The sequence below is a fragment of the Annulohypoxylon maeteangense genome, assembly GCF_022496945.1.
Source record: "Annulohypoxylon maeteangense strain CBS 123835 unplaced genomic scaffold GGS22scaffold_1, whole genome shotgun sequence".
Lineage (NCBI taxonomy): Eukaryota > Fungi > Ascomycota > Sordariomycetes > Xylariales > Hypoxylaceae > Annulohypoxylon > Annulohypoxylon maeteangense.
The window spans coordinates 2,156,599-2,183,590 of record NW_025953248.1 but is presented as its reverse complement, the minus strand read 5'-3'; the positions used below and the strand labels follow the sequence as shown (position 1 = coordinate 2,183,590).

The window sequence follows — 26,992 nt, the reverse complement described above, 5'->3', positions numbered from 1 at the left end:
GAAAGACTCCATATTACTAAATATCATTCCTTAATAGCAAGCACGAAGGACTCGCAGAATACGGGCCTTCTAGTATCGGGTAATTTACGACTTGGGGATGTCCGCCAGCTGTTTGTATATACATATGTCACCCGACTAGACAGCAATTTACTCACAGTAGCACGAATATGCGTGAGGATAACTCCGCTAGAGGTCTTTTGCGTTCAACATTTGTCGGGGTGTTAGAGATTCTATTATTGCCGAAGCAGTTTATATGAGTTCCAATGTGACATATGGGATGCTCGCATGCCTCCTGCAGCATATATTTATTCCTATATCATCAATATCGATGTGGCCTATAGACCCTTTGTGATAACTATTCCAATATTATGGTCGTCTTCTCATTAGACGGTCGGACTTTTATCTATAATAACGGCTAAAGTAGATTTGAGTCAGGACAAGAGGTTCGGTGCTTAGAAACTAATATGGTACCTAGTTGAGATCAGCAATACCTTTCATACTTACATATTGCTCGTAGTGGGATAAGAACAGACCATGTGTTATGTGTTATGGTTAGGTACCAATCCGAAGTGTGAGGCTTAAAGGGGCATGTTCAGATTATGTACCTAGTACTGAGGTGCCTAAGGTAGGTGGGTTTCCTACTGTGATGCCAAATATCCTCTGCCTGGCTGCCTGGGTCAAATATGTAGGTACCTAGCTTACACATGATAAGGTAGCGAGGTAAATACCTAATGAATAGCGTCTGTGTAACGAAGGGAATAAAGCAAAATACAGTGATGCCAGCACAGGTATCCAGGTACTGAGGTCAGCACGTATATGTACCTTAGGTACCTAGTAACCCAAACAAAGGTCTCCATATGTCACCACAATGAAATAGTTAGAGAACACCAATCACTGTTTCTAATCAGGCAGTGAGAGATTCATGGATATATTTTATGGACTTCACTGCCAGATCTTACCAATTGGCGCTCTCCACCGCTTCGTGGACAATCCGGGATAATCTAAATCTATCCTGACAGGTTTCATTACCCATTCATCGACACTCAATATACCTCTTCGTCAGCTAAGTCACCAGGCCCTCCAATTATAAAGACGATGGCAGTAGTTAAGTTTAATTTAGACGACACCCTGTTTGACCAGGACCCCAAATTGATAATCCGGAGTGTTATAGCTTACCCAGACTATTATTTCACGTCGGAATTTAATATAGCTGATCGTGATGGTGTGAGGCAAGCAACTTATCGGTGGGACGAAGCGAGCTTCGAACCATTTCCTGTTCCTTTGCTTAACACGGCCATAGAAATGCCGGACACTCCTGATGATATTCTTAGCGAATTTATAGACGGATTAGACAGGGAATTCCCCGGTGCGATCAACGCTTCCTATCCAGTTCTCCACCAGATTGAGCCTCCACTTCATGCTGCGATGAGAGTAGGTCGTGTGGGGGCCGTATCGCAGCTCGTCCGTCGCGCAACTCTCGATACAGAGATGAAATATTCCCAGCAACATCATGATACGCCCGGCTATTGTAAAATGTCTGGTTTCGCTCACACAGGACCATGCGAACCAGAGCACGTCAATTCACCATGCCCAACTGCGCTTGAGTATGCTATTGAATGCTACTGTAATGCGCAACCAGGATCACCGCTAAGAGAGAACATCGAACAATGCGCTTTGATATTGGTTGATGCGAATGCTTATCCAGCACCATTTGACAATGACTCCCGTCTTATCCCAAGCTTTAGACGAGCAATACAAGGGCGCATGAATGGTTATGTTTACGGAGTAATAAACCAACTCTTGAAATTGCCCTACACGGATGCAAATCGGAATTACTTGCTTGGGCGCGGCTTAGAAAAAATTCTCTATGAAGCTGCTGGAGCGATGGAAAATAGCGGTCTTGTGAGTCGTATATTGGACACAATATCGATGAACAACGAGATCTTCCCAATCCCCCACTATCCGGCTACTTTAGGTGCGAATCCTATCGCGGCAGCTCTTGAGAATAGGTGCCCGCAAAATGCATGCAACATCTCGGATTTCATCTGGGACGTGCTGAACGATCATGAGGAGGAGCCAGAGCAATGGGTGAGAGATTTCTTAAGAAATACCGATATAATCATTAATGCATCGAGCACTGATGACAACTATGCATACCTTGAAAATTTGATGATCTTCGTCCATAACCCACCAATTACCGATTGGCCAAATGGCATAACGGAGTACAACGAAGAACTGGCCGAATATGTACGCCAATGCGCATATGAAGCAATTTCTTCAGGCAAGTTGGCAACACGCAATACCGTATTTCTCGTTGAACACGGGTGCGATACAGCTCTCTTCTGGCGAGTAGCTATTGGATATCGTAATGTGGCAGCTTTGATGGCTATGATCGCTAGCTGGTCAAAAATAGGAAAATCTCTAGATGAACCCCAACCAGCAGTACCTGCGTTGGAAGGTCTTGGAGGTGCTGATCTTCAAGATATTTCGAGTGGGTGGACAATCCTAGGTGCCGTAGTTGAAGCTCGATTTCTAACAGGGATAGTGTTAGTGCTCAACGCAGATGCCAATCCCAATATTGTCAGTCATGAAGACTGGAGATCTCTCTTTGATGAACTACTGGAAGCCGAGAGGGATCTTAGTATATTGCAGGTCGTCAAAATATACTTCAGGGGTGAGTTCTTCAATGGGGGTGAGCTTATAGGAACTATGGATGAGCTGGAGAAGAATGAGCTCGTAAGAGCCTGGCTGAGACTTGTGATCCGTATTGCTGAACTTCACAGTCGCGAATAACATAAGGCAGCATTCCAGCTCACGATAGAATATAGACACCTACCTACCTAGGTAGTAATTATTATTAATTGATTGAGTTTGTCAAAACATGGTTTAACCTTGAAAGTACCAAGTAACATTCCAACCTAAAAGAGTGGCGCTAAATCTGCTCATTGCCCGTCGCACACACAGGCAGGTCCGGGGGTGCCAGGCTCAATCGATACACTCCTTCCCATATTACAAATACATCCATAACTTTCACCCTTTTCAGTTGAATATTCACACGTGAATCATCGTCAAAACTAACATCGAAGCTTCTAATAGACTATTTGTTTTATAAACACACTAAAAGTTTTCGGCAGGCAAGATTTCAGTGTATCATCCATTTATTCGCGTGGTACTAGGTATGGTATCACAGAGCTACACTAGATCCATTAGATGTATTTTACAACCCTGCCACCAACCGATCAACTTCCGCGCATATTCACGGCTGCTTTCCACAATCTCTACGATTGCTAGCCGGAGGTTAGTTCTCGCATTCTTCCAGAATTCAATAAATTTAACATACCAATAAATACTATGTAGGTGCCTATATGATGTTGAATTGAGATGTACTACAAGACCAAAACTCGATGCTTAATCCATCTCTTAAAGCATCGGAGATCTATCTTCGAAATGTCTTAGAGTCGACGCCATTACCTTGATGATCGCCGACGCCATGCGGTGATGTAATTTGTGTAGGGCAGCTCTCCAGCGTGCCCACACGCGCCACCGGTGTCACTTACAATAATGCCCCTCAGTGGAATGCCAGGTGAAAACCGAGTCTTAGATAGGTACCTACCTACCTATAAGTCTTCTCTTCCATTAAACATGCTCAGACCACACCCAATCCCTCCATTTATCAAAACACCCGACGTTCATATAGCAGAACTCGCATACCCATCATGATGCCCAACGGAGATGCATCGATGTTTGTCAAGACTGGTGTTGATAACTACGAGCCCGGTGATGGAAAAGAGCTACATGGCGAGATTAGCCACATCGAGAATCTTACGAACACGAGAACAACTCTCAAATCCTTCGCGGATCTTGACGAGAAAAAAATCCTAAGAAAGGTCCGAGGCACTTCATATCTAGCAAGTCTTTATCACCTATCAAACCCATTTACTAACCATGGTTTCTCTGATCAGATGGATATTCGCTTGATCCCTCCGCTCACGGTCCTCTACTTATTATCCTACCTCGATCGAGGGAATATTGGGAACGCCAAGATCGAAGGCCTTCAAGAAGATTTGGGGATCAGCTCTGATCAGTACAACCTTTGTCTGACTGTATTCTTCTTCACATATGGTCTATTCGAAGTACCAAGCAACTTGATATTGAAGAAACTACGGCCTTCGATATGGCTCCCGCTCATCATGGTCGTGGTACGTGAGCTCTGATGCCTTCGTACCTATGGACGAAACCAAAATTACTGATTCTAATCTTTGCAGTGGGGGATCGTATTAACATTAATGGGTATAGTGAGAGGCTTTCATGGCTTACTCATAACGAGGTTATTTCTCGGTGTCGCTGAAGCAGGTCTCTTTCCCGGTTGCGCCGTACGTTGTTAAGACTCAAGTATGGCTGTCCCAAACTAACGTTTCGTCAAAGTATTATCTCACCATGTGGTACAGTCGTCATGAGATACAACTTCGCCAAGTACGATTCCTCTCCAAGGACCAGATTTTTCATCTACACCGCTTGCTAATCGAGTCACAGGCCATGTTCTTTTCTGCTGCTTCAATAGCTGGCGCATTCAGTGGGCTTCTAGCCTTTGCGATTGCAAAGATGGATGGTATTGGTAATCTAGAAGGCTGGCGCTGGATCTTCATTCTTGAGGGACTGGTAACCGTAAGTAATCCCCTATCAATGAATCAACGAAGCGAGATGAGGCTAAGTCGTTTAGATCGTTATCGCTTCCGTCGCATTCTTCGTCTTACATGACTTCCCCGAAACTGCATCATTTCTCACTCCAAAAGAGCGAGAGTTTGTTATGTTTCGCTTGAAATACCAGGGGCAATATCAAGGGATAGAAGTGGGGCAGATGCAGGTAGCCCAAGCAGAGGAGTTCGAATGGAAATACGTCCTTGACGCCTTTAAGGACTGGCAGATATGGGTGAATATCTTTGTCTATTGGGGAGTAAGTAACGGGTACCTTTATCACCTCGAGCCTTCAATTGAGTAACTAACTGAGATAACTATCTTGTAGATTGTATGCCCAATCTATGGTATAAGCCTATTTCTTCCGACGATTATCAGGAATTTGGGTTACTCTGCGAGCACTGCGCAACTTATGACCGTACCGATCTATATAGTAGCGGCAATCCTATCAGTCATATTCGCTTTCCTTTCGGATCGTGCAGGAAAGCGCAGCCCGTTTATCATTTCATTTCTCCTCTTAATGATCGTCGGGTTTTCAATGTGAGTCGTTTCAGACAACAATTACACTAAGCTATGGGGGATTACTAACGTTTCAAAGGTGCATTTCAAGTACGAATCCTAGAGTGGTCTACGGCGGTGTCTTTTTGGCAGCCTGTTCTATGTACCCGGCATTTCCAGGCTTGGTAACCTGGTTGTCAAATAACCTAGCAGGTAGTTGCAAGCGCAGTGCTGGAATGGCGCTTCAGATTGGCATAGGCAATCTCGCCGGAGCGATGGCGTCGAATTTCTACCGACAGAAGGATTCTCCGCGATATATACTTGGCCATGGCCTAGAAATAGGATTCATTGGCGTTGGTATCATTGCTGCGCTAATTCTTCTTGTGGCATATACTGCCATAAACAAGGCGAGGGATAAAGCTATCAGACAAGGGGCCGGGGATCAATTCACCGCTGAGGAGCTCTCTGCACAAGGCGACCGAGCAGTCACGTTCCGATATATGATTTAGCTTCCCCCAAAGAGAGAAATCAAAGGGTGCCTCCTGGAGACAATTGGATTCAATAAATGAAACTTGGAACATACCTAGTACCTAGGTAGGTACTTCGGTACCAATATAAATCAAGGCAAAAAGAAAATAACAATAGGCAGATGTATGAGAGAAGAGACACGAAGGAACGAAGAAACGAAATGATGAAGGAAGAGCGCACAAAGATTAAAATATAAATAATAACGAATGGGCCGGTATTGCTTTGCGTGTATACATAACAAAGGGATTATGTTGCATAAAGAACTCTCATACGACCCAGTCCACATCAATGATTATATCATTGGGAACCCTGCGAAAGGGATGGGACTTCGATTTTTGATGAAAAATATAAAACCTCGGACATTAGAGCTCACTTTAAACGGGCTTTATAACCATTTATCTATTCATTCACCTATCGCCTATTCCTTGATCCCATATTTCTCAACACTGGGCGTCAGAACTAGTCGCGATGGCTCACTCACCCCTTCTACGGACCTTGATGCGTTTGAGGCTGGATAGTAGAAGTGTAGCATTGGTGAATTACGAGTTAGCTTTAGAAGATGTCAGTGTCAAACTACAACAACTCCCCAGACTAGAAAATTTTGACGACAATCGATGGACTGACCTTCGTAAAACCTACGACAATAAAAAAATGAGAGAAACTCAGCAGAAATCATTCGAGAGCCATTTTTCGAAGAAAGTACTAGAAAAAAGGAGGTTGCAACATGATACGAATAATATCCTCCAGGCGTGGAAAGAGATAATCCCGACAAAACCCAAAGAACTGAAATTGGCTCTCGCCAAATCGGGATTCGCCGAATGGAAACCCCCATTGCCCTCCGAGTCTCTACTATCCGAACAATACTCGTACAATCCCTTTTCGTCCGGTCGCGTCCATGTAGCGGATGTAGGGATAATAGACAGGAGATTACTGCATCATGCTCTGAGTCCGAAGTACGTACCCAAACCACATTTCAAGATGGAAAGAATAAGACTCGAAGCGAAAAGCGCTGAGTACGCAGCCTTCGCAGAAAATAACCGCCATATGATACCGCGCCCTCAAGACGAGTCATCGGACGAAGCTCTTTTATCTGAGGATGAGGCGGGGCACTCGGAGAGAGAGGATGCAAAGGGTGGCAAGGTCAAACTTGGTAAGCGGAAGCGTGTCACGAAGGAGAAACCAAAACCCAAGAAACGCACGAGAAAGCCTGCTAAGTTCGTCAAATTGTATGATTGCAAGGCTCATGACCGTGCCCAATTGAATTCCCAGGCCATCAGCTTGTTTTCTTTGATGCAGCAAAGGGTACCCCGAATAGAGTCACCCGCATTTGAACGGGTTAATAGGGCGATTAAAAGTCGTAAAGATAGTAATCAAGTATCGACTCCAATGGATATCGACGAAGATCCTACGGTGGAGGAATTCCGAATCCATGGGATTCTACTACCTATACGGCTTCCATTCGAGGAATCCAGCAATGGAGAACCACGGGAACCAACTATCGAAGACGCCGCGCAGTATCAATGCTGGAGACGCCGAGCGAGGCCGTTCTTTGAGGAGCGAGATCGGTATATGCAGAGCAGGATTTACTATGAACGAGTCAACGATCGCGAATTGTCGCATGCTGTTCAAGCATTGGTGGCATTCTGGTCTAAATTGAATACGCAGTTAGGTTCTTAAGGGGTAAAAAATGATAGCGACTCTCTTAGTATGCTACATAGGTAAGTCCTAGGTATGGTAAGTGTGTAGGTACATGTTAAACGTTTTCAGCGGGTTCGTTAGGTAATAATATTGTAATGGATAGGTATCAGTCAAGTTTAATACCCAATGTATTAAGTATAAAATGAATTACTTGAGTGAGTATTGCTATATCAATTGTATCAATAAAAGATTGGAATAGATGAGGATGCTGTATTGTTGTAAAGAACTAGGAAAGAATTAGAATTCGACAAAGTCGAAACAAGCTGTAATATACCCCTCATAGTGCGGGGTATCGCTTCAATAGTGTGGCTAGGTACCTATAAGGTTAGGGCGTGGGCTCTCAAATTAGGTATGTACCTACCTAATCTAGTAGCTACAATACAATACCAGGTACCTAGGGTAGTACCTAGTAGGTATCTTGGAAGATTCTTAGCGATAGTCAACCAGCTACAACCAGACCAACCTATTCTCACTTGAACAACTTCCAAGGTTATCACAATACAATATAATTACTATATCTTTGAAACCCTCAATTCTGCAATTCCAACTATGATATTTTCATGTAGTCTCAATTTCTTTAAATCTAAATATACTAAGACTTTTCCACCGACAACTTATCACTTCTACTTCGCTACTCTGCGACCGGTGTCTTGGATCATACTTTCCTCGAAATGATACGCCTTTCGGAACATCTCGATCAAATGGTGCCTAAATATAATGCAACTAAACCAATTCAATTGAAAATTCTCACTCTAATTGACACGCAATTTAATTTGCACGTTGGTTGAAGATTCCTTTGAGAACCTTGAAGTTACTCAAGTTAGGAGTCGGCCCATACATTGAGAAGGGTCAGTACATCATCACCAGACAACACGACTCGATATATGGCAAGCAGCTCACCTTTTTTTTTTTTTTTGGCTGGGTGACAATTTTAGTTTACTTACCGTTCTGTATTACCTTACCTATTATAAATACTACGAGGTATATTCCTAGAGGTATCATACTCAAAACCAACGAAAAAAAAAAGGGAGTATACCTACCTAGAACCTAATCCAGGGATATGACGAGGGAATCCAGACACCATTATCCGTACGTTCCACGCCAGTTTCCGTTTCGAATACTGCGGCGCCTTCACGCGCCTCCGTTATTCCCAAGCTATACGTTAAATCGAAGTCGAACGGACATACGTATTCTGGATAAATAACCCATGGATTATTAGGGTCAAGATCAAGTGACCCAACCTCGACGTCGGGAAATTCAAATGGACGTGCTTCGAAATCTGGGTAGAGTGCCGGGACTAGAGTATCTTCATAACGTTCATCGGGATATTCTCTGTTATGTTGCCAGCTTGCCGTTAGTAACATGAGCAAACAAAATCCAAACCAGTATCGGTCGTCGAGATCAGCCCGGTTATCTTGTTTAAATAAGCAGGCACGCCAACCATTCAGTACTTCATCAGGTCCAAACCCAGCTGCTGTCAATTGTCGTTCCGCTTCGTCATAGAGGGTGATGATAAATCTCATCGCGTGGTCTTCATGGGCCCAGTTTTCTTTGTTCAGATTCTCACGGTCTGTTATCCCCCGCCCATATACACGCCTCCTAGCAGCAGCAATATCCGCATTGTGTAAGGTAGGTTGGATCATGTTCCACCTTGCGTTCTGCGTCTCTGGGTGCCACTGCAGGTAATCTTGCCCGTACTCGATCCACGGCTCCCAAACGGCGCGGGATAATAAGAATCGTGCGAAACTCTCGACCTCCTGCGAGTCATCGGCACTAACAAGGGCGCCATCCATTCCGGTCAAACTATACATGATCACTTCTTGTCGATATCGAAGCCGATTGAACGTCGGTTCATAGGTCAAAGCTTCCCTATGGCGGCGGCGCGCGAAACGCGTCCAGAAAGAGTGCTGTACTTGTCTATCTACACGAGACCGCATTACTCGGAAGAAATTCATATGTCCTCTAACGTATATGTTCGCGAACAGCTCTGGGCTCAGCGCAGGTTGCGGGTGTTCTATAGGTCGCCACCATGATCGAGCGATCTCCAGCATCCAAAGTTGAAAACATCTCCACCCTTGCTCATCGGGTGTTGAAATCTCGTGGGGGATTCCATTTCGGAAATACCAATCATTTCTCAAATAAAGGTCCTCATCGTTTTGTATTAGTTGGGGGTTGGTATAATGTCTCCCCACTGGCCTATATACATCAAACTCGTACGTAGCGGGAATATCTTCTAGGTACCAATTTGACGTATAATCAGCATGTTGGTTGTGGAACTCGGTTCGTTCGTCATCGTACGGCCGATCGTAATTGAATAACCAATCCCAGCCATCTGTGTTACGTAGAGCGTCGAGGTCGTTGTCGCCGTTGTCGCCGTTGTCGCCGTTGTCACCGTTGTCGCCGTTGTCACCGTTGTCACCTATGGGGGCCCAGTTTTGATTCCCGTATGCGTCGTCGTCAGGGGGGCCCGGGTCGTTTATAGCATTCCCATCTTCGTCAACATCCAAGGCGAACCCGCTATTTGCATCATCGCCATCGCTCCCGCTTGCTGGGCCGTCATCTACGCCATCATCCCCGCTGCCCGAGTCCCAGACCTCGTGGTCATCGTCGGGACCGAGCGGTTGAACGATCCAGTTTTCATCTCCATATGCGTTGTTTCCATTATCATCATTGTTGTTGTTATTGTTGTTGTTGTTGTCGTCCATGTTGAAGAAACGTGTGGGGAATTTCCTAATAAACTTATTGATACTCGGATATTTATCATAAGTATTATGAGAACGTCAACAGCTTTGATAAAAGCACGTTTCTAAACAGCAATCAAACATTAGTTATACTTATATTCATACCTACCTGTGTAGATACTTAGTTATATATCTATATTTCAATCTCTATTTAGATAGTGCTGGTTTTAATTTTCTAGAGGCTGTTTGAAACAATCTTTTTATCACCAAAATTCATGTTGTTTACTTGCTTCAAGCAAGAAAGACTTTGATCATCAATCCCATTAGACGGATTATATTTACGTGTCAGGGGTTGAGAAAATTATTTAACCTTCATATGTTAGGTAATATTATGTATTACCTACCACCACCACCCATACTGTGGATTATTTGGCCATAATCTTTCGCTGTCGACGATATATCTTGGTTAAGTAGGTAGGTACCTACCTACGTGGTATTATCCATATCCCGTTAGGTTAGATATGTTAACCTGCCTCGAATATTGGAAGGATCATTTTTACACATCGTCTCGAAGAGGAGGAATATAAAGTGACAGGATGGTTGGTCGTAAAGAAAATGGGGGTTTATAGACACTGAAATTAATATAAGAAATACCTAGGTAGGTAGGTACCATATTATAAATCGGGTATATGTTCTATTATTCCGTATTTGGAGTAAAGGCTTCAGCTGGAATGATGAACCAGTGAGACTTGTTCTGGAAAGTGTTGAATATCAACATAGTAAGTAGGTAGTCACTAGAAAATATCTTTTCCTGATGTGCATTCACATTGAATATTTAGTATAAGAGAGAGATATTGATATCAACAAGGCTACTTTATAGTTATTGAATGAGCAACAAAGATATAAACATAAAAGCTTCTTTCAATAGGTACCCTACCTACCTACCTATGGTTAACAAAGGGGAAATCGTAAAGGGAAATATAAGTTACATATCTTCATTGTTCTACTTCTATAAGCACTGAAGAAATCACTGAGAACATCTATCAACACCGTACTAGATAGAAGGCCAGAATAGTCTATTATTATGGCATAATTAAGTCTTGATGATATTTGCAGCTACTAAAATAGCGTCTGCAGTCTTCTGAATAAAACCAGTTGCGAGTGATGTGTTCTTAGCTTCCACTGCTTCTGTTATCCCGGGAAATGTCGTTGCCGCGTAACCTACAAGTAAACGTTAGTTTGTAAGGGCTATTTGTATCGGTAGAAGGGGGCGGTTATGAACAAACCTGTGTCGAGTCCGGGAGCGAAAATGAGATGTCGAAAGAATTCGCGATCCGGGAGACCACCTTGGGATACAAACCCACGCTGGAAATCTCTGTACTTGTGATTCACAAGTGTCATCAGTTGGGAGTCATTCGTTGCCGTTGCCTGTTGTGCAGCTGCCTGCACTTCTGTCGCGCCAGTTTTGAACTCTTCTATTGCATCCTGTAGCGGAGAGGTATCTAGGTCTTGAGAATTTGAATTGATCGTTGAAACGAGATCATCGTAATATTTCTCTAGCTGTGTGGCATAGTTAGGTAAGTCGAACTGTATCACATCTTGATCTGCGAGATTATAAGCCAAGAGTGTTAGGTACTAACAAAATAGTTAGCCTTTCTGTCGTTATAACTGCTCATGATTAACAGGTAAAAAATCTCACTTGGGCCATGGATTTGTGGGCTAGGAAACCGGGGTCTCCAAATGTCGTCATCTACAAGATATGTAGTTAGTACTAGATACCTAAAACGCCGATAGAAATCGTTATGCGATTGTAATCTTAAGTAGATTCTTATGACCACTCACCCAATGATAAGAGTCGAAATTAGAATGGTAGTGATAAATAGGGTCTTCTGAACCTGACCCAGCTCCCATATCTATCTGTTGATCATCAGTACCCGATCCCACGAGGCGTATCAAAACGGTATTCTTACAGAACCGATTCCATTATGGACAAAAGAAGTATAATCACTACCACTACCTAATACACCAACGGAACCACTCGTGTACTCAAGCCAGGCGTCGTACATGGTACGATTTGTGTTCATCCACGAGACTTTCTTCATTATATCGATTGCAATTGTATGTAGTTCGGGAGTTGCATCTATGTAAGGCCAAGGTCCGGAAGCGCCAACGTCCTGCAGTACCCGAGGTCAGCATCTAATTTTCTCTTTTTTTTTTTATTTGAATTGTCCAACTCATTCATTCCCAATAAAAATTATTTGGATCATTCCTTAATTAAATTGGGACAAAAAGAGAGTTCATTGTTAGACTGGGTATTAGACCAACAACTCAACGCATAACTCACAATATTTAAATAAGATACCGCCGTCTCAGTAAGCCAAGGCACATGTTCTTCAACCCACTCGGTTGAACCAACAAGACCGTACTCTTCCGCATCCCAGGAGGCAAGAACTATATTTCGTTTCGGCCTCCATCCTTGAGACAAGAGTTTGCCGAATGCTTTCGCAAGTTCGACAATGATGGCAGTTCCGCTGTTTGGGTCAGCAGCGCCTCCAACAATCCACGCATCTCGATGATTTCCTATCACGATCGTCTCATCCGCGATCGTGCCATTAATTATCCCGATCGAGTTCCATATTGGAGTATATTCATCTTCCACTACAACGATAAGAGTCAGCAACTCGTTCTTTGAGGAGGATTTTAGAAGCAACCCCTCCCGTATCCAGCTCAATTAGGAGAGTTCAACTTCCAAGACGGCGCAAAAGAGGGGGGAAGGGATTTTCGATTTAACATACTAAGATTTGACATGCTAATAGTCGTACCAGGGGCAGGTCCAGTACTATAGGACACGTTCAGTGCGCCCACCCAACCCGTACGATTAACCTCAGTGCCAGGTGTTCCTTGTCCGTCGAGAGCGGCCAAGATTGGAATGGCATTTACGTATGATATTGGGATTGAAGGGATCTTAGGGAGAACTCGCGATGGGTCTGCACGTGGTGAATCATTCTTTGAAGGGTAACCGGGGGTTGTTGGATCACCCGGATATATCGATAGGAACTGTACGCTCCCTCGTTGCACAGAAGATGGATTCCGCGCCGGCCCATCAGGGTACGCGGCATAACCGTTGGCTTCAGTGATATTACCATCATCGGAAGTATCCGTGAAAATAATTACGCCGATCATACCATGCTCTTGCGCATTCTTCACCTTTAGTCCTCTAAAAGGGCCGCCATACTTCGCGATAGCGACCTTGCCTTCTAAGGGTACACCGAGTTCGTTCAATCTGTCGAAATCAACCTGCTGGCCACGTCCAACATAGACGAATTCGGCATCGGCGCTACCACTGGCCGAATACCCGTGGAAGGTAGGTATTCGATTAGGATAGCTGGTTGTCTCATCTTCATCCAGCACGGCTTCCTCTAAATCCGGCTGATAAAGAGTGCCATTAGAATAGGTTAAAGTTAACGACTTATTGACGGGATAGTTCAGATAGACGTCATAGGAAACGACGCTGGAATTCCAGCCATTTTCTCTCCAATGATCCGCCGTCCACTCTGCCATTGACAGGTTTTTACCGGCAAGATGTGCGCCATGGGTGTAGTAATAAGACCATTGTGATATCGTGGTGTTGGAAATAGCATCCACAAGAATGGCTTCCTCTGGACTCAATGGGGTCAAGGGAGAGTCCCGCTTCGTTATCATAGGCGAATGTGAGAAGCGTTCGTGCAGGCACGCATTGGTGCATGCCAGAAAAAGCGTTGCCAAGGCTTGTGCTCTGCTACTCCCATACCACATCTTGACGATATTTCGAGAGTATTGATGCTGACGATGGTTCCCTCGATCTAAACATTTCAAAGAACCTGACCATATCGACCCCGCGGGACGAGCTAGGGCTTACTGCCGATCGGGGTAGATCGTATGCATGAAGACTTGTCATTGCAACGCCGGAATTGGACGGGCAGACATTGACGCCACCAAACGAAGGAGCGCGGGGCTGGCCTTAGCTTTGCACTGCCAGATTAGGTGCAGCGGTGCACATAATGATACGCGACATGATACGATATCATCGACATGAGCGAGGACTCAGCAATTCTAACTTTTGATCGTATATCTCCATGTTTTATGAACATAGATACGTATAAGGCATAGTTATAAGGAGTTGAAGAGTAACACTAGAGGATATTTACTAAATACCTTTCATATCATTGGCTCCTCACCTTAAAGTCGGCTCCACTCTTTAGCCGTAATAGAGGGGTTGGGAAATTACTAGGTAGTACAAAAAATGAATCATAATGATATAAGCTGACTCATTCTAGGTACATGGCTGCATAGACAAGTAACCCCTGCCACCTCTGCCGCCTTGTAGAGTTTTAGCTTCACTGTTTGTCTTCAGGGACAAAGATACCCAGTAACAACCACAGCAATTGGATGGCTTGGATTCTTTCCTCACCATTCGGAATACGTCGTGTAGATCAATAGACGGCTTCTAGTGTCTGATCTGCCGTAGCTATGTTACTGTACAATAAGTACCTAGTAGATCTATAAATCTCGGAGATAGAGAGTTGCCTAATTGAATGGTATGTCCAAGATCTTGCTTCACGCATCCCGCGCATTCCGTACTAACCCCTGCCGCTGTAGTTGCGCTATCCACTAATTTCACTCATCACCATGATTCATTCAGAGCTAACCAAGTACCTGGGTATTGTACCTAGTCTAGGCCACTGTAAAATTTCTCTAGGGCTAGACAGATCCCCTAAACACGCTAAAATACGCCCCATGAAACACCATACCGGCGTGATTTCTAACCTTTACAAGCCCTCGAATGTATGAATTCGGAAGGACTCAACAAGAAAGCCGAGTCGCCACTCTATTCGCAGAGGGTCGGCGGGTTGACGAACAGGATAGTTTTTTTCCCCTTTCTCTACTGCATTGGGCATGGGTTGATCATTATGTACTTAGGTATATAGCACAGCTCTTAAATAGAGAAATATCATTTCATAATAAGTACTGGTCCATCAGGACTTCTTGATTATCACGTATCGTATATACCGTGACACCTACCTACTCCTGCTTTGAAGGTACATCCCCAGGCAGGGCAGACTTAACAAGCAGTCCTCGATCCCTCAAGTGAATAAGACGCTGTTACGACTCCTTCACGATGACGACAAACGACGCCGGCATTGTAGGCGGGACGAGAAACGAAAAAAATATACCCTCGTTGGACGGGTCAGAGGATTCGACTAGCTCTATCATCAATATGGGAGATTCAGCACATACTCCTGTTGGCGACCCTAACCAGGAGAAGAACCAGGAACTCACAAGACATACCACGGCTCTGTCCCATCATGGGGAATCTATACGACAGATTCAGACTCGAGAAGACGGTGTCGAGTACCCTGGCGGCATGAAGCTCTTCTTGATCACTTTGGCATTATGTCTAGGCGTCTTTTTGATGGCTCTCGAGTACGTCTTTTCTGATTCGCCTACCTCATACTACGATTGAAATGTATATTAGTTATACCTAATACATCTATCTACGTAGCAACTCCATCATCGCAACCGCTATTCCTAAAATCACAGATGATTTCCACAGTCTACCCGACGTGGGTTGGTATGGGAGTGGTAAGATAAACCCGTGAAGGACATGAAATCTTGCTTCTTGCCAGATGGCTAATCAGCATTACTCCTTTATAGCCTACCTGTTGACCACCGCCGTCCTTCAGCTTCTCTTCGGAAAGTTCTATACCTTCCTGAGTATAAAAGTTGTCTTCCTCGCCGCTATCAGCGTCTTCGAGATCGGAAGCTTGATATGCGGAGTCGCTCAGAATTCATTGACGTTGATCATCGGCCGTGCCGTTGCTGGCCTAGGCTCTGCTGGCATCATGTCCGGCGCTTTCCTCATTCTCGCACATAGCGTTCCCCTTGCCAAACGACCAATATACACGTGAGTTAATGAAATCCCAGCCCCTGAATTACCTCAATTAACCCCAGGATAGCGGTCTCATCGGCGGCATGTACGGTATTGCATCAGTGGCAGGTCCCCTATTAGGTGGTGTATTCACCGACAAAGTGGTATGTTCACATCCGAATTACCTCACTACATCCCCAAAAATATCGCTAAAAACATAAAATAATAAATAGACATGGAGATGGTGCTTCTACATCAACCTCCCAATCGGCGCCGTAACCATGCTCACCATCCTCGCCTTCTTCCCAGAACCAAAACGCGACATCCCCCAAGACGAAACCCTAACGCAGCGCATCAAGCGCTTCGACCCCCTAGGAACCATCCTCTTCATGCCCGCCGTCATCTGCGTGCTCCTCGCACTACAATGGGGCGGGACAACCTACGCATGGAACAGCGGGCGCATCATCGCGCTCTTCGTCGTCTTCGCCGTCCTCTTCCTCGCCTTCATATACGTGCAGTACGTGCAGCAAGAAGACGCCACGGTGCCTCCCCGCATCTTCAAGAAACGCACCATCTGGGCCAGCAGCCTGTTCGGCTTCAGCGTCGGCTCCGGCTTCTTCATCATGGTGTACTACATCCCCATCTGGTTCCAGTCCGTCCAGGGCGTCTCCGCCGTCGACTCCGGCATCCGCAACCTGCCGATGCTCATCAGCGTCGTGCTGTTCTCCATTGGCGCGGGTGCTATGGTCACTGTTTTCGGGTACTACGCTCCGTTCATGATCCTCGGCACCGTTGTCATGTCTATCGGTGGCGGGTTACTGTCCACGTGGAAGCCGGACGTCAGTTCTGGCGTCTGGATCGGGTACCAGATCCTCTTCGGCGCGGGGGTCGGCATGAGCATGCAGCAGCCGCTCATGGCCGTGCAGACCGTCCTCGACATCAAGGACGTGCCCACCGGCACCTCCATCCTCGTCTTCGTCCAGACTATGGGCGGCGCATTGTTCGTCAGCGTCGGCCAGACTGTCTTCGCGAACAAGCTCGTCCAGGAACTCGCTGTCAACGTCCCCGGCCTTGACCCGCAAGTCGTCTTGAATGCCGGCGCGACGAACTTGAAGCATAACCTGTCCCTTGACGTCATCCCGAGCGTTATCCTTTCGTATAATAATGCGCTGACGACGGCGTTTGTTGTTGGTACGGCTTTGTGCGCTTTTACGGTCGTTGGGAGTGCTTCGGTTGAGTGGAAGAGCGTTAAGGGTAAGAATGTTGAGGCGGGTGTTGTATAGAATTGTCGATTTTTCTTCGGATTATATTTTCTAATAATACGCCTTTAATACCATAGAATCGCTTAGATAGTCGTGTCTAATAGACGAATCGTCGGCGTGGGTTGGTGCATAGATTCGGCGTTTGGGTGATAGCATGGAGATACCATGGACATTGATGAAGCATTAGGGATCGACTATCATTGCATGGGATGTGGGATGATATGGATGAACGTTTGGTGTGTTGTCTAGTCTTGGCCTACAAATCAAAATGTTCCTCTCACTCATCTCGTTTACCTTTAGCCTCAAAATTCTGGGTCTACTGATGATTTCACGTAGTAATATTCATTACTTTGACTGCTAAGCTAATAATTCCATTGTCCGAACCTATGAATGCAAGCGGAAGTCATACACTCCGCGATTCTGCCTGTCCAGTTAAATATCCCAGTAAACTATTGGTGAAGTTGTTGAATGGCATAGTAGCTGCATGTTTGTCACCATGTGTAGTAAACCAAATATTTCCTCAGTGAGCCTGGATCAGACCTTTTTTTCATGGGTTGATAATACTGTTCAAGCGCTCGACGATCGCGACGAGAATGTCTCTGAAGAGAACGGGTCTCTCTCTCACTACGTTAAGGAACACGTTGAATTCCAGGGCAACGCAGTTAGACGCGACTATGAAAGAGACGATGGCGGGTCGCAGCGGTCTGAATCTGGTGTGCGAGTAAATGCGGCTTGCGAGCTGCACGAATTCTACTCCGAAGTTGTCCTCGAGGATCTCATTTTCGTCAGCTGGTAATTGTCCGTTGACAGCATTGGCGTAATTCAGAAGGATTGAAGACTGCTCTGTAAACAGATCTCGAAGCGGCACCAGGAGAAGATGCTGGACTCTCCAGAGACTGTAGGCTGCCGCGATGTGAAGAATCTCGTGGCATGTGTCGAAGAAGGACTCGGGGTCATCCAGGCGCTGCTGCAGGCCTCGCGTGGCTTTAATATTGAGTTAGTACGATGGAAATAATCAATAAGAAATAACGGGTAGAGTCCAAAAAGTAGTCACGGGTTGCGACCATGTACTTACTAGCGTCCTGGTAGAGGTAGATGAACAACCAACGTACCAAGTCGGAGTCCTCGTTGTCGAGGTTCAAATGATAAACCTAGATTTAAGTAACCATTATTAGTTGACCTGATTTACAAGAAGGGTCGTTAATATATCTTACGCCATTATCATCGCGTAGAGCAAGCTGTAAGAATCGACTACCAGGTCGAAGTACGGCCGTATGGACGGGGTAGACGAAGTGACCACAACGCGCTCGAACGTCTGGCTCGTCCAATCCCTCGATGCTATAGTGATTAAATCAGTATCAAACTCAAAATCTAAGATGCAGGTAAGAAAAAAATACACTTACCATTCCTCACCGGTAACCAGATCAATATTCGGATCGATTTCCTCCATGCTTAGGGAGGCCAACCTTGGCAGGTCTCGATGGGCTTGAAGTTTGATGGATGCAGGAAGAAGTGGTGGAAGAAGTTTTGTTCGTGGGAGATGTGTAAAAGGTAAATAAAAAGGATGGATTTTTGATCAGAGAGGTAGAAAACTAGACGTGCTCTCTTATTTCCCGGCCACAGTTCGAGACCGAGTTATAATTGAAGGAGACATACATGTTTATAAGTGATATCTTGTAGCTGTGGTTCCGCAACCATCCAGTGAGGTCGTCAACTAGAAGATGGCGGAAGTTGATGGAGCATAGTAACGTGAAGTGGCAGAGGCCCCATTCTGATGATTCGTTCACAGGTCAATGAGTTATAACGATTCCTTGACAGAGATCGAAAGAATATCTTAACGGTTGAGTATTGTTACTATGTAGGTACGATAACTACGTAGGTAACTATGGATAGTTACTGGATTATTAACAAAACAGAGAAATGAGGACGAAATGTTTTTTAGAATATATAAATGAAACGATACGAACACAGTATAAAAGCCAGAAGAAAATACTACAATAATGGATGTGATAATGTGAATTTGGGATAAAGGGGTAAAAGGGGTAAAAGGTTATGTAAGCAAATGGGTCTAGTAGGTACCTACATATTCCATAGCAGTTAATATTGGACAGCACTAATATTGTAATCCTCTAAACAAAAGAAAAAAGATTTTAATCTACAGAGTAATCATCTCTAAATACAATAATTAAACTTCATGAACAAGTTATGATATTACGCTTCATAAAACATCTATGCTAGAGGCGGTCTATCTAAATCCCAACACTACCTCGCAGTGTAGTATAATGCGCCAGTCGCTGCCCCTATTTATACATGAGGAAGACAAAAGAGAAATGCCCAGCCACCTTGCCAAGATTCATATCATATACACCTATTTATTCCTTTCTTCCTAAATTCTCGTCAAGGGACGATCCCGTCGTGGACGACGCGGTTGGTGTATAGGCTGAGCTTCCCGGGGTGTATCTAAACCCGTCGGAAACGAAGCGATCATCATTGCCTTCGTCGTAGGCGGGTAGCTCCTCGTCAATGTAATCGGGGAAGGCGGAAGTTGGGCTCTGGGGGATAGGGGCACTACGTTGCGGAGCGCGGTGTTGTTGCATCTCGCGGGGGAATTCGCGAGAACGCGACCGTCCCTCCTCGGCTTCGACAATATCACCCACTACACTTGCGGCAGCACGGAACTGCGCGATCTCTTGCTCCATGGTCGTCGAGAGATTGTCGTCTCCGTCAGACCCATGAATTTGTCTCATAATGGCCTCCTTCTCCTCGTCGTCGAGCTCTTGACGTCTCGCGCCTTCTTTTACCCATCTGACAATCTCATCGTACCTAGCGTTGATAGCATCACGTCTAGACGCCCAGAAACCGTCGTCATGGCGGCGACGGCAACGGAGCCCCCGGGCTCCGTGTCGCTTACCACAGCTAGAGCGTCGATTCTTATGGGTTTTAGTGAAGCAGCGCGTGTGTAAGGCGCTAGCGAGTAGACCTAGTAAGATGATTACAGCCCCGACGTGGATAACGGATATGGTATGGAATAAACCAGGTGGGCCAAAATGCTTCATTATGTTAGTATCTAGGCGAATTATTGCTTAATTAATGCAAATACTTACAGGAGGGTGGTGCGGGGGCGGCGGCATTCCACCATGTGGTCCGTGCTCTCCGTGTGGTGGTCCTCCATGGTGAGGAGGGGGAGGGGGAGGAGGAGGGAATTCTCCATCTTCGAAGAGTGGGTGTTCAGGTCTTTCGGGATCAAAGTCCTCAGGGGGTTCCTATAGAAAATTAGCGACACACGGCTCCGAATCTACTACCTAATCTAAACTTACCATTTCGTTAGGAAATCCCGCATCCGGTCCGGGATGCTCATGATGCGGCTCGTCTCCAAACTCATGGTGAGGGGGAGGAGGTGGCGGCGGCGGCGGAGGCGGCGGGCCACCATGAGGAGGATGCTCCCCATAGAATGGAGGCGGAGGTGGAGGTGGTGGCGGCGGTGGCCCACAATCGCAGAAGGGGGGTGGAGGCGGATGGTGAAAAGGTGGTTCATCATAAGGTCCATGAGGGGGTCCATGAGGAGGCCCATGAGGAGGCCCATGAGGAGGCGGTCCATGAGGAGGCGGCCCATGAGGTGGATGATGCGGCGGGAATGGGCGAGAGTGGTTTCCGTTCTCATGGTGGTGTGGCATCCAATGAGGTCGATGGCCAGGACGTCCCTCTTCATGATGGAATGGCCAATGATGCCTGCCCGGTCTACCACCAAAGTGTCCTTCGCCTTCAAATCCGTGGCCGTATAGCTTACTAGCCATATGCTTCGCCCGGATATACATCGTCCTTACGACACACTTCAGACTATCGCAATCAGAAAGTGAATGAGGGTGACCTGGCCGTGGGAATTTGAAATCGTAAGTCTCAGAAATGTGATGAACCTTGGAAGAAATAGCATATTCGAGTGCCGCCAGCTGTCGCATCATCGACTTCAACTCCGCCAATTCATCATCAAGGGTTTCCGAGGTCTCCTTATTCGAAGAATCGTTGCCTTTGATAGCCTCACTGGGAATAGGAACGTCGACAACAGATCCAGAGCCGTTAATTAAAGATACCGAAACTGGGGCCATTTGTTGGAATTGAACGACGAACCCAACATCGTCGACTTTCCTATCATCTACGGAGATGACTTCAAAGGTCATCAACTGTCCTTGAAACTCATCTTCGAGGTGCACACAGGTGAAACCCCAGTTAGCGAGAATGATGTTGCCATGCTCAGTCGTAATCGATCCAGAACCAAGACCATTATCGTCTTGTGCAAGTGTTTGGTCATTAAGGGTCACATTTCCATAGCCGCATGGAGATGTAGACTCATGAATGTTGAGGCGAAGAGTCTAAGTAGTATGCGTCAGTTAGTCGGCCAGCCGATGTCGAATGCCTCATTTTGTTTCTTGGTAACTTACAGGTTCTCGAAGGGTGACTCCATCTTCGGAGTCGTTGATATCGAGATTGATTAAGGCGAGTGGAGTAGCTTGAATAGTTACATGTCAGAAACATGTCACGAGTTTTCATCCTATTCGGAAATTTCTCAAGACTCACCCTCATGTTTTGTTGGAAGAGCCGCGGCCAGCAGCGGCGCTAGCAGCAACTGAGCCTGTAGGTAGCCACGCATGATCGCGGGCCAGGCACCTAGAAAATGTGTAAAGAATGATTGACAAAATGAGGTTGCCTTGGCATGGCAAGACTACGAAACACCCACACACGACAAATGACCTTAATGGAAAGAGAAAATAAAAATACGGTTGCCTACGCAAGGCGGGTTGGTAAAGGAATATGTAAGACGCCCCGGGTCCTCCGATGAAGGCGTGAGGGTGCGGTATAGGTGGGGGTGCCACGCGGACAATATCACTTCAGGAAATATGCCCACGCTCGAACGTCCCTAATCGTTGTTTTTCGTCAATCTTCAAGGGGCATGCGGCAGAAGGGGCACAAAAGTCACAGGGGGGAGAATGAAGCGGGCAGAGCGAAACGAAGAATTTATTTAGGTGCACATTAGCTCTGAAACTAAATCGACCGCAATCGACCGCCAGCAATCTCTGTAGGAAATGATTAAAGGCCATTAGCGCTGCCTCTCTATATGAGGCTGTGTAGGCCTAACGATTACTCGGTAGGGGTGGTGGACAGTCCAGCCAATGAGCTTCAACTAGCTGACGAGTCCTCCTAACCCAGCTTGCACTAAGCTAGGTCAATGCCGAACAAAATTGAGGGATAGATTCGTACGCAATCCAAGGTCGTGAAGTGATGAGCAAAACAGAAACAAACCTGGCCAATCATCTTCTGTATCTTTATGTACGTCTGTATCCATTCAAGTCGGCAATCTGTTCGAGGTTTCTATGTAGTCCACGTAGGATTTTGAACTTTGAAGTCTTCTTCAAGATGAAGTAAATATCCATAGATGGAATGTCGGAAACCAATAATATTCAGTTTAATACCCATACTTATGTGTATTTGCGTTGGACTGGACGTTGGAACTTAAGAATGCGATTATTGATATCAGAGATGATTGATTGACTGGTTCAAATTTCAATGTTGCTTCATTAAAGTATTTTCATGCTCCTAGAACCCTGAAAGACTTTAGTTTCAAATGACGCTTGATGACTAATGAATACAGTGGCTCAGTCAATGGCTGAGTTCTAATGACTTCCAAGTTCCAACTCGGAAGATTAAAGTTGTGGCTGGAGAATCCGCAATGGAACACTGTGCCCCACCATCTAAATTCAAGCTTTCCAGCTTCAAATCATCACGCTATCAACCCAAGATATTCCTTGTCGCGAAATTCGAGATTGAGTACCAATTTGCGCCTCGTCTTGGTCCCCATACTCCATAAACAGCTTACAAAGCTGATCGTCCAAGATGGTACTTCTTTACTTAATCCATTCGGTATATTCTTTTATGCTAATGTACTCTCTTTCTTAGTTACCTCTCGGACTCTTAAACGCCGCCCAAGGCCACCCTATGCTTGTTGAGCTCAAGAACGGAGAGACTCTAAACGGCCATCTAATACAATGCGACACATGGATGAACTTAACCTTGAAGGAGGTTATCCAGACCAGCCCTGTCAGGAACCTTACTCTAGAAATGAAGCTAGTGACCTGGCTAATATAAGGAAACAGGAGGGAGATAAATTCGTCCGTCTACCTGAAGTATACATCAAAGGAAACAACGTGAGCACATCTGCCTATAAAAAGAGCTACCCTCTATATACGCACTACTAATAAGACACGTCAGATCAAATATCTTCGAGTGCCAGACGAGATCATCGACCTTGTTAAGGATCAACAGCACGGTCAACAAGGCGGATTCAGAGGTGGACGCGGTGGGCATGGCCAACAACGAGGCGACCATGGTGGCAGAGGTGGTGACAGAGGTGGTCGTGGCGGACGAGGCCAGGGAAGAGGTCGCGGTAGAGGTCGTGGTTCATGAAGCGCAAGAATGAATACTACACGGATGGCATGCAGGCAAGGAAGACAATACTAAATGGCTCCGAATGGCAGTACGAGGGCACATAGGCGAGCTTCGAAAAAGCTGCTATAGTTGGGGTGAGTGCTAGGATACAGCCGCGCTAGACGAAGATACCCAGCCCGCCGAGAATGGTGTTGGCGCAAACGGTGTTAAACCGTGATCACACTACAGATTCAATGTCCAACAGGAGAAGGAAGGAGTAGTAGCAATTCCAGTACGCTCCAGAATGAAGACTCAAGCTTCTCTATTCAGTGTGTTTTTTCTGAAGTACCACGACAGCACGGGAAACCCTAAGCTTCGTCGAATCCCAACAAATGCATGATAGTAAATGATAAGCTATGGTCAGACAAAACGTGTAATTTGTTAATGAACATGCATCATTACAGGCGCAAATTATTTATAACTACTAGGTATCATTACAAGATGGCTATTTCGGGTAGGTACATAGAAATCACTGTAAGCGATTTTAACTTCATATGACAGCTGCTGACAGCTGGGAATCAGGCATAAAACCCAATCACCATCCGCGCTTTTTTCTTATCTCTTATCAACTTTTTTCAGTGTCGAAATTCCGGATGCGACAACATATGGGGTCGATATAAGTCGACTTGACATCGATTGGCTTTGAACCACGCAATGCCGAGGGAATGTATCGTTATTGACGGGCTCTGGCGATGTTTATGTCCCTCGGTAGATATAACTACTCTCTCTAGGCTGATCGGACCGCCTCGTCATCCTCGCCAACGACCGATTCTTTCCCCATCCAGTAATATCTGGATTGCCTGCAGGCAAAGTCGGCGAGAGTACCGCTACGTAGGTAGTGGCCTTCCCAGTCGCAATTCCCAGGAGTCGGTCGAGCAATCACGGATCGGATACCTCCAGCGAATAGCGAAACGAAACCCATGGGCTCCCGGAGTTCTCTTTCGGGGTGTCGATGCTTTTATTACCAAACTCGATAGAATCCCCACGAAGACTTTATATGCTGCTATCAAGGAACTCGCAAGTGCCGAAAACACTTATCTATCAGTTGTAAAATTAGTTGAATATTTGGTGAAGGAAAGGAAAGAGAAACCAAACGCCATTCTTTATGAGAGTCTTATCCGAGCGAATATAGATCGATATTATGGATCCGCGGGGATTGCTCGTGGGCTTCTCGAAGAAATGGAGAAGCTAAACATTGTAACTACGCCGCAGATCTATCAAGCAATTCTAGATGTGAGATAACATGTCTTGAAAATATATATTGCCGTATGTTAACTTGAGAATGCAGGTCACATCCGTCCATCCTGATTATGTCCTCCGAAATAAGGCACTCTTCGAAATGAAGAATCGCTGGTACTCGCCAACAACGGACGACCAAATTAGCATCATCGTTGGACTATTACGGGATAACCAGTACGAACTTGCGTTAGAGAAGCTAGAGGCGATTTCAAAGACTGCCATCGCAGTCCCAAGCTGGCTCTATGAGATATTCCTCTATACATTTGGGGAGTTAGGTTTCCATGAGGAGACACTATCAATTCTCAAACACCGAATAAAAATCGCAGATGTCACCAACGAGCCCTTATCTCCGAATACGTGTCAGTTCCTCCTCGATGTCTTCGGCCGAGACGCATTTTACGATGGAATTAAACACATATGGGATCATTCAGTCTCGCCTGGATATATAAATCCTCCCGACGGCATCGTAATGAACGTACTCAATACAGCATCCAATCATGGAGATGCACCGTTAGCTATGAGTGCAATCCAGATGCTTTCAAGTCGCGACAGGAGACTTGAATTACACCACTACGAAGCTCTCGTAGAAATACATGCTCAGCAGAATGACCTTCGGAAAGCGTTTACGGTTCTATGTATCATAGCCAAAACAGGCTTGCGCCCCGACCTCTCCAGCACACGATCCATTTTTCGAGTTCTCCGCAAATCGCCCTCCGAGACAGATAATGCCTTAGCGATACTAAGTGACCTCAGCTTGCGTTATAAAGTGCCCAGTGCCGCATTTAACGTTGTCTTGGAGGCTACCGGAGTACATCACGTATTTACAGTAACCTTAGACCTGTACAGAAATATTCGGCAGTTCTGCGCCGACGGGCCAGATCTTGAGACTTATCATATCCTCTTTAGTCAATGTACGAAGGGGAGAACTATAAATTTCCTGCTTGATGAGATGCAGACATTCTCAATCGAACCCGTCGAGACGACATATGATCACCTAATCCGGATAGCTAGTTTGCAGGAAGACTACGAACAAGCCTTCCAATTTCTCGAGAAGATGAAGGCTAGCAAAACGGCGGGTTTGCCCAATAACTGGTGGATTAGCAGAAGTTCAGCTCTAGCACTTATCAGGAGGTGCATCCAAGCAGAGGATATCAGAGCGCAGGAACTTATCGAAGGATGTCGCAGACGAGGAATGTCTATCGACACAGAAGTGCAACAACTACTTGATGGTATGCAAAAGCAGAAGGAGCTAGCCGAAGCAGAGGGTGCTTTTCCTTCATCTATAGAAAAATCATATACAGTACCACTCGACACTGTGCCAGCTAGCCAAAATCTTAACGCATTGTCAGATTCGGCATAAGGCAAGATCCATCGAGAATATATCAGGATTTAACCGTTTCCAAGTTCGTGGCTTCATTGATTCTTGCCAGTAAGCCTTTCAGATAAATGTTCTTAACTTTCCAAAGTTAAAATACTAGAAGGTCTTATTCAGCTCTTCGATATAAGGGATCCATCATGTATTACTAACGCACATTCCAAAATTAGTTGACATCTCTTGAGTCCGGCGCAATTCTCGTTAATAAGATTACAAAGCTCGGCTCAATTCCGACCGGTCCTAATGATGACACAAAGCGTCTAAGCCCAAACTTAAAAAAGGCGTGCTTCAAAACTACCAGGAACCCTCTTGCTCCAAATGTCACTTTAATTGAAACTACGGTAGTACTAGGTACAAGCTCTACTAGATCCGGATATATCGCTGATAAATCCATAAAGGCCTAGATCTGAGATCACTACACTGAAGCTAAATCCGGCAGTCTGGGACCAATTGAAAGACGTTTAGATTACGAGTCAAGATCCACCACTGACTCACGATTCTGCCCTACGTCTTATGTTTGTACTGGATACTACCTACATACACCAACTCCATTTTGGATTCTTTTTTACAGCTGTCGTCCAATCTGAGAACACAGAGATCTTCTTTATCCAGATCTACTGAGACACTAAGA

At 45.5% G+C, this 26,992-nt stretch overlaps 10 protein-coding genes across 10 annotated transcripts; 6 read left to right on the top strand and 4 right to left on the bottom strand.

Annotated features, from left to right (window-relative positions):
• Nucleotides 1-940: 940 nt before the first annotated feature.
• On the top strand, nucleotides 941-2,793 carry GGS22DRAFT_194331 (uncharacterized protein; the record flags this gene model as incomplete). Its single annotated transcript, XM_047965488.1, has 1 exon — nucleotides 941-2,793. Exon 1 carries the CDS (start codon nucleotides 1,096-1,098, stop codon nucleotides 2,791-2,793), a length of 1,698 nt encoding a protein of 565 aa, XP_047823956.1. The 5' UTR covers nucleotides 941-1,095.
• Nucleotides 2,794-3,341: 548 nt separating this feature from the next.
• On the top strand, nucleotides 3,342-5,727 carry GGS22DRAFT_194324 (MFS general substrate transporter). Its single transcript, XM_047965487.1, has 8 exons — nucleotides 3,342-3,887; nucleotides 3,963-4,199; nucleotides 4,266-4,373; nucleotides 4,426-4,473; nucleotides 4,534-4,665; nucleotides 4,721-4,954; nucleotides 5,024-5,235; nucleotides 5,294-5,727. The coding sequence occupies exons 1-8, from the start codon at nucleotides 3,717-3,719 to the stop codon at nucleotides 5,700-5,702; spliced, it is 1,551 nt and encodes a 516-aa protein (XP_047823955.1). The 5' UTR covers nucleotides 3,342-3,716; the 3' UTR covers nucleotides 5,703-5,727.
• A 219-nt stretch (nucleotides 5,728-5,946) lies between these two features.
• Nucleotides 5,947-7,462, top strand: GGS22DRAFT_8684 (uncharacterized protein). Its single transcript, XM_047968296.1, has one exon. The coding sequence runs from the start codon at nucleotides 6,190-6,192 to the stop codon at nucleotides 7,396-7,398; it is 1,209 nt and encodes a 402-aa protein (XP_047823954.1). The 5' UTR covers nucleotides 5,947-6,189; the 3' UTR covers nucleotides 7,399-7,462.
• An 883-nt stretch (nucleotides 7,463-8,345) lies between these two features.
• Nucleotides 8,346-10,124, bottom strand: GGS22DRAFT_194320 (uncharacterized protein; the record flags this gene model as incomplete). Its single annotated transcript, XM_047965486.1, has 1 exon — nucleotides 8,346-10,124. One exon carries the CDS (start codon nucleotides 10,122-10,124, stop codon nucleotides 8,460-8,462), a length of 1,665 nt encoding a protein of 554 aa, XP_047823953.1. The 3' UTR covers nucleotides 8,346-8,459.
• A 1,042-nt stretch (nucleotides 10,125-11,166) lies between these two features.
• On the bottom strand, nucleotides 11,167-14,157 carry GGS22DRAFT_150035 (glutamate carboxypeptidase). The gene is made up of 7 exons (XM_047959249.1): nucleotides 12,896-14,157; nucleotides 12,445-12,758; nucleotides 12,071-12,274; nucleotides 11,943-12,017; nucleotides 11,800-11,850; nucleotides 11,387-11,735; nucleotides 11,167-11,321 (listed from the first exon to the last, which is right to left on the bottom strand). Exons 1-7 carry the CDS (start codon nucleotides 13,893-13,895, stop codon nucleotides 11,194-11,196), a joined length of 2,121 nt encoding a protein of 706 aa, XP_047823952.1. The 5' UTR covers nucleotides 13,896-14,157; the 3' UTR covers nucleotides 11,167-11,193.
• Nucleotides 14,158-15,258: 1,101 nt separating this feature from the next.
• On the top strand, nucleotides 15,259-17,291 carry GGS22DRAFT_194318 (putative efflux pump; the record flags this gene model as incomplete). Its single annotated transcript, XM_047965485.1, has 5 exons — nucleotides 15,259-15,563; nucleotides 15,643-15,722; nucleotides 15,795-16,044; nucleotides 16,097-16,172; nucleotides 16,242-17,291. 5 exons carry the CDS (start codon nucleotides 15,259-15,261, stop codon nucleotides 17,289-17,291), a joined length of 1,761 nt encoding a protein of 586 aa, XP_047823951.1.
• A 526-nt stretch (nucleotides 17,292-17,817) lies between these two features.
• On the bottom strand, nucleotides 17,818-18,720 carry GGS22DRAFT_183463 (uncharacterized protein; the record flags this gene model as incomplete). Its single annotated transcript, XM_047964090.1, has 4 exons — nucleotides 17,818-18,254; nucleotides 18,346-18,421; nucleotides 18,485-18,608; nucleotides 18,674-18,720. The coding sequence occupies 4 exons, from the start codon at nucleotides 18,718-18,720 to the stop codon at nucleotides 17,818-17,820; spliced, it is 684 nt and encodes a 227-aa protein (XP_047823950.1).
• A 922-nt stretch (nucleotides 18,721-19,642) lies between these two features.
• GGS22DRAFT_183462 (uncharacterized protein) lies at nucleotides 19,643-21,915 on the bottom strand (the record flags this gene model as incomplete). Its single annotated transcript, XM_047964089.1, has 5 exons — nucleotides 19,643-20,320; nucleotides 20,375-20,533; nucleotides 20,588-21,637; nucleotides 21,707-21,774; nucleotides 21,843-21,915. 5 exons carry the CDS (start codon nucleotides 21,913-21,915, stop codon nucleotides 19,643-19,645), a joined length of 2,028 nt encoding a protein of 675 aa, XP_047823949.1.
• A 1,129-nt stretch (nucleotides 21,916-23,044) lies between these two features.
• Nucleotides 23,045-24,038, top strand: GGS22DRAFT_150026 (uncharacterized protein). Its single transcript, XM_047959248.1, has 4 exons — nucleotides 23,045-23,159; nucleotides 23,220-23,360; nucleotides 23,417-23,467; nucleotides 23,532-24,038. The coding sequence occupies exons 1-4, from the start codon at nucleotides 23,157-23,159 to the stop codon at nucleotides 23,724-23,726; spliced, it is 390 nt and encodes a 129-aa protein (XP_047823948.1). The 5' UTR covers nucleotides 23,045-23,156; the 3' UTR covers nucleotides 23,727-24,038.
• A 289-nt stretch (nucleotides 24,039-24,327) lies between these two features.
• Nucleotides 24,328-26,596, top strand: GGS22DRAFT_150025 (uncharacterized protein). Its single transcript, XM_047959247.1, has 3 exons — nucleotides 24,328-24,980; nucleotides 25,036-26,415; nucleotides 26,532-26,596. The coding sequence occupies exons 1-2, from the start codon at nucleotides 24,402-24,404 to the stop codon at nucleotides 26,344-26,346; spliced, it is 1,890 nt and encodes a 629-aa protein (XP_047823947.1). The 5' UTR covers nucleotides 24,328-24,401; the 3' UTR covers nucleotides 26,347-26,415; nucleotides 26,532-26,596.
• The last annotated feature ends 396 nt before the right edge of the window (nucleotides 26,597-26,992 follow it).

Bases quoted from the DNA above. Each gene is read 5' to 3' on its own strand.
- GGS22DRAFT_8684 (XM_047968296.1), top strand. From the start codon at position 6,190: ATGGCTCACTCACCCCTTCTACGGACCTTGATGCGTTTGAGGCTGGAT.
- GGS22DRAFT_150026 (XM_047959248.1), top strand. The intron at 23,361-23,416 runs GTCAGGAACCTT...ATAAGGAAACAG, and splicing joins AGGTTATCCAGACCAGCCCT to GAGGGAGATAAATTCGTCCG. The intron at 23,468-23,531 runs GTGAGCACATCT...AAGACACGTCAG, and splicing joins TATACATCAAAGGAAACAAC to ATCAAATATCTTCGAGTGCC.
- GGS22DRAFT_194324 (XM_047965487.1), top strand. From the start codon at position 3,717: ATGATGCCCAACGGAGATGCATCGATGTTTGTCAAGACTGGTGTTGAT. The intron at 4,200-4,265 runs GTACGTGAGCTC...TAATCTTTGCAG, and splicing joins TCCCGCTCATCATGGTCGTG to TGGGGGATCGTATTAACATT. The intron at 4,474-4,533 runs GTACGATTCCTC...ATCGAGTCACAG, and splicing joins ATGAGATACAACTTCGCCAA to GCCATGTTCTTTTCTGCTGC.
- GGS22DRAFT_150035 (XM_047959249.1), bottom strand. From the start codon at position 13,895: ATGTGGTATGGGAGTAGCAGAGCACAAGCCTTGGCAACGCTTTTTCTG. The intron at 12,759-12,895 runs GTATGTTAAATC...TTATCGTTGTAG, and splicing joins TATTAGCATGTCAAATCTTA to TGGAAGATGAATATACTCCA. The intron at 11,322-11,386 runs GTTTGTTCATAA...GTTTACTTGTAG, and splicing joins CGCTCCCGGACTCGACACAG to GTTACGCGGCAACGACATTT.
- GGS22DRAFT_150025 (XM_047959247.1), top strand. From the start codon at position 24,402: ATGCCGAGGGAATGTATCGTTATTGACGGGCTCTGGCGATGTTTATGT. The intron at 24,981-25,035 runs GTGAGATAACAT...TTGAGAATGCAG, and splicing joins TCTATCAAGCAATTCTAGAT to GTCACATCCGTCCATCCTGA.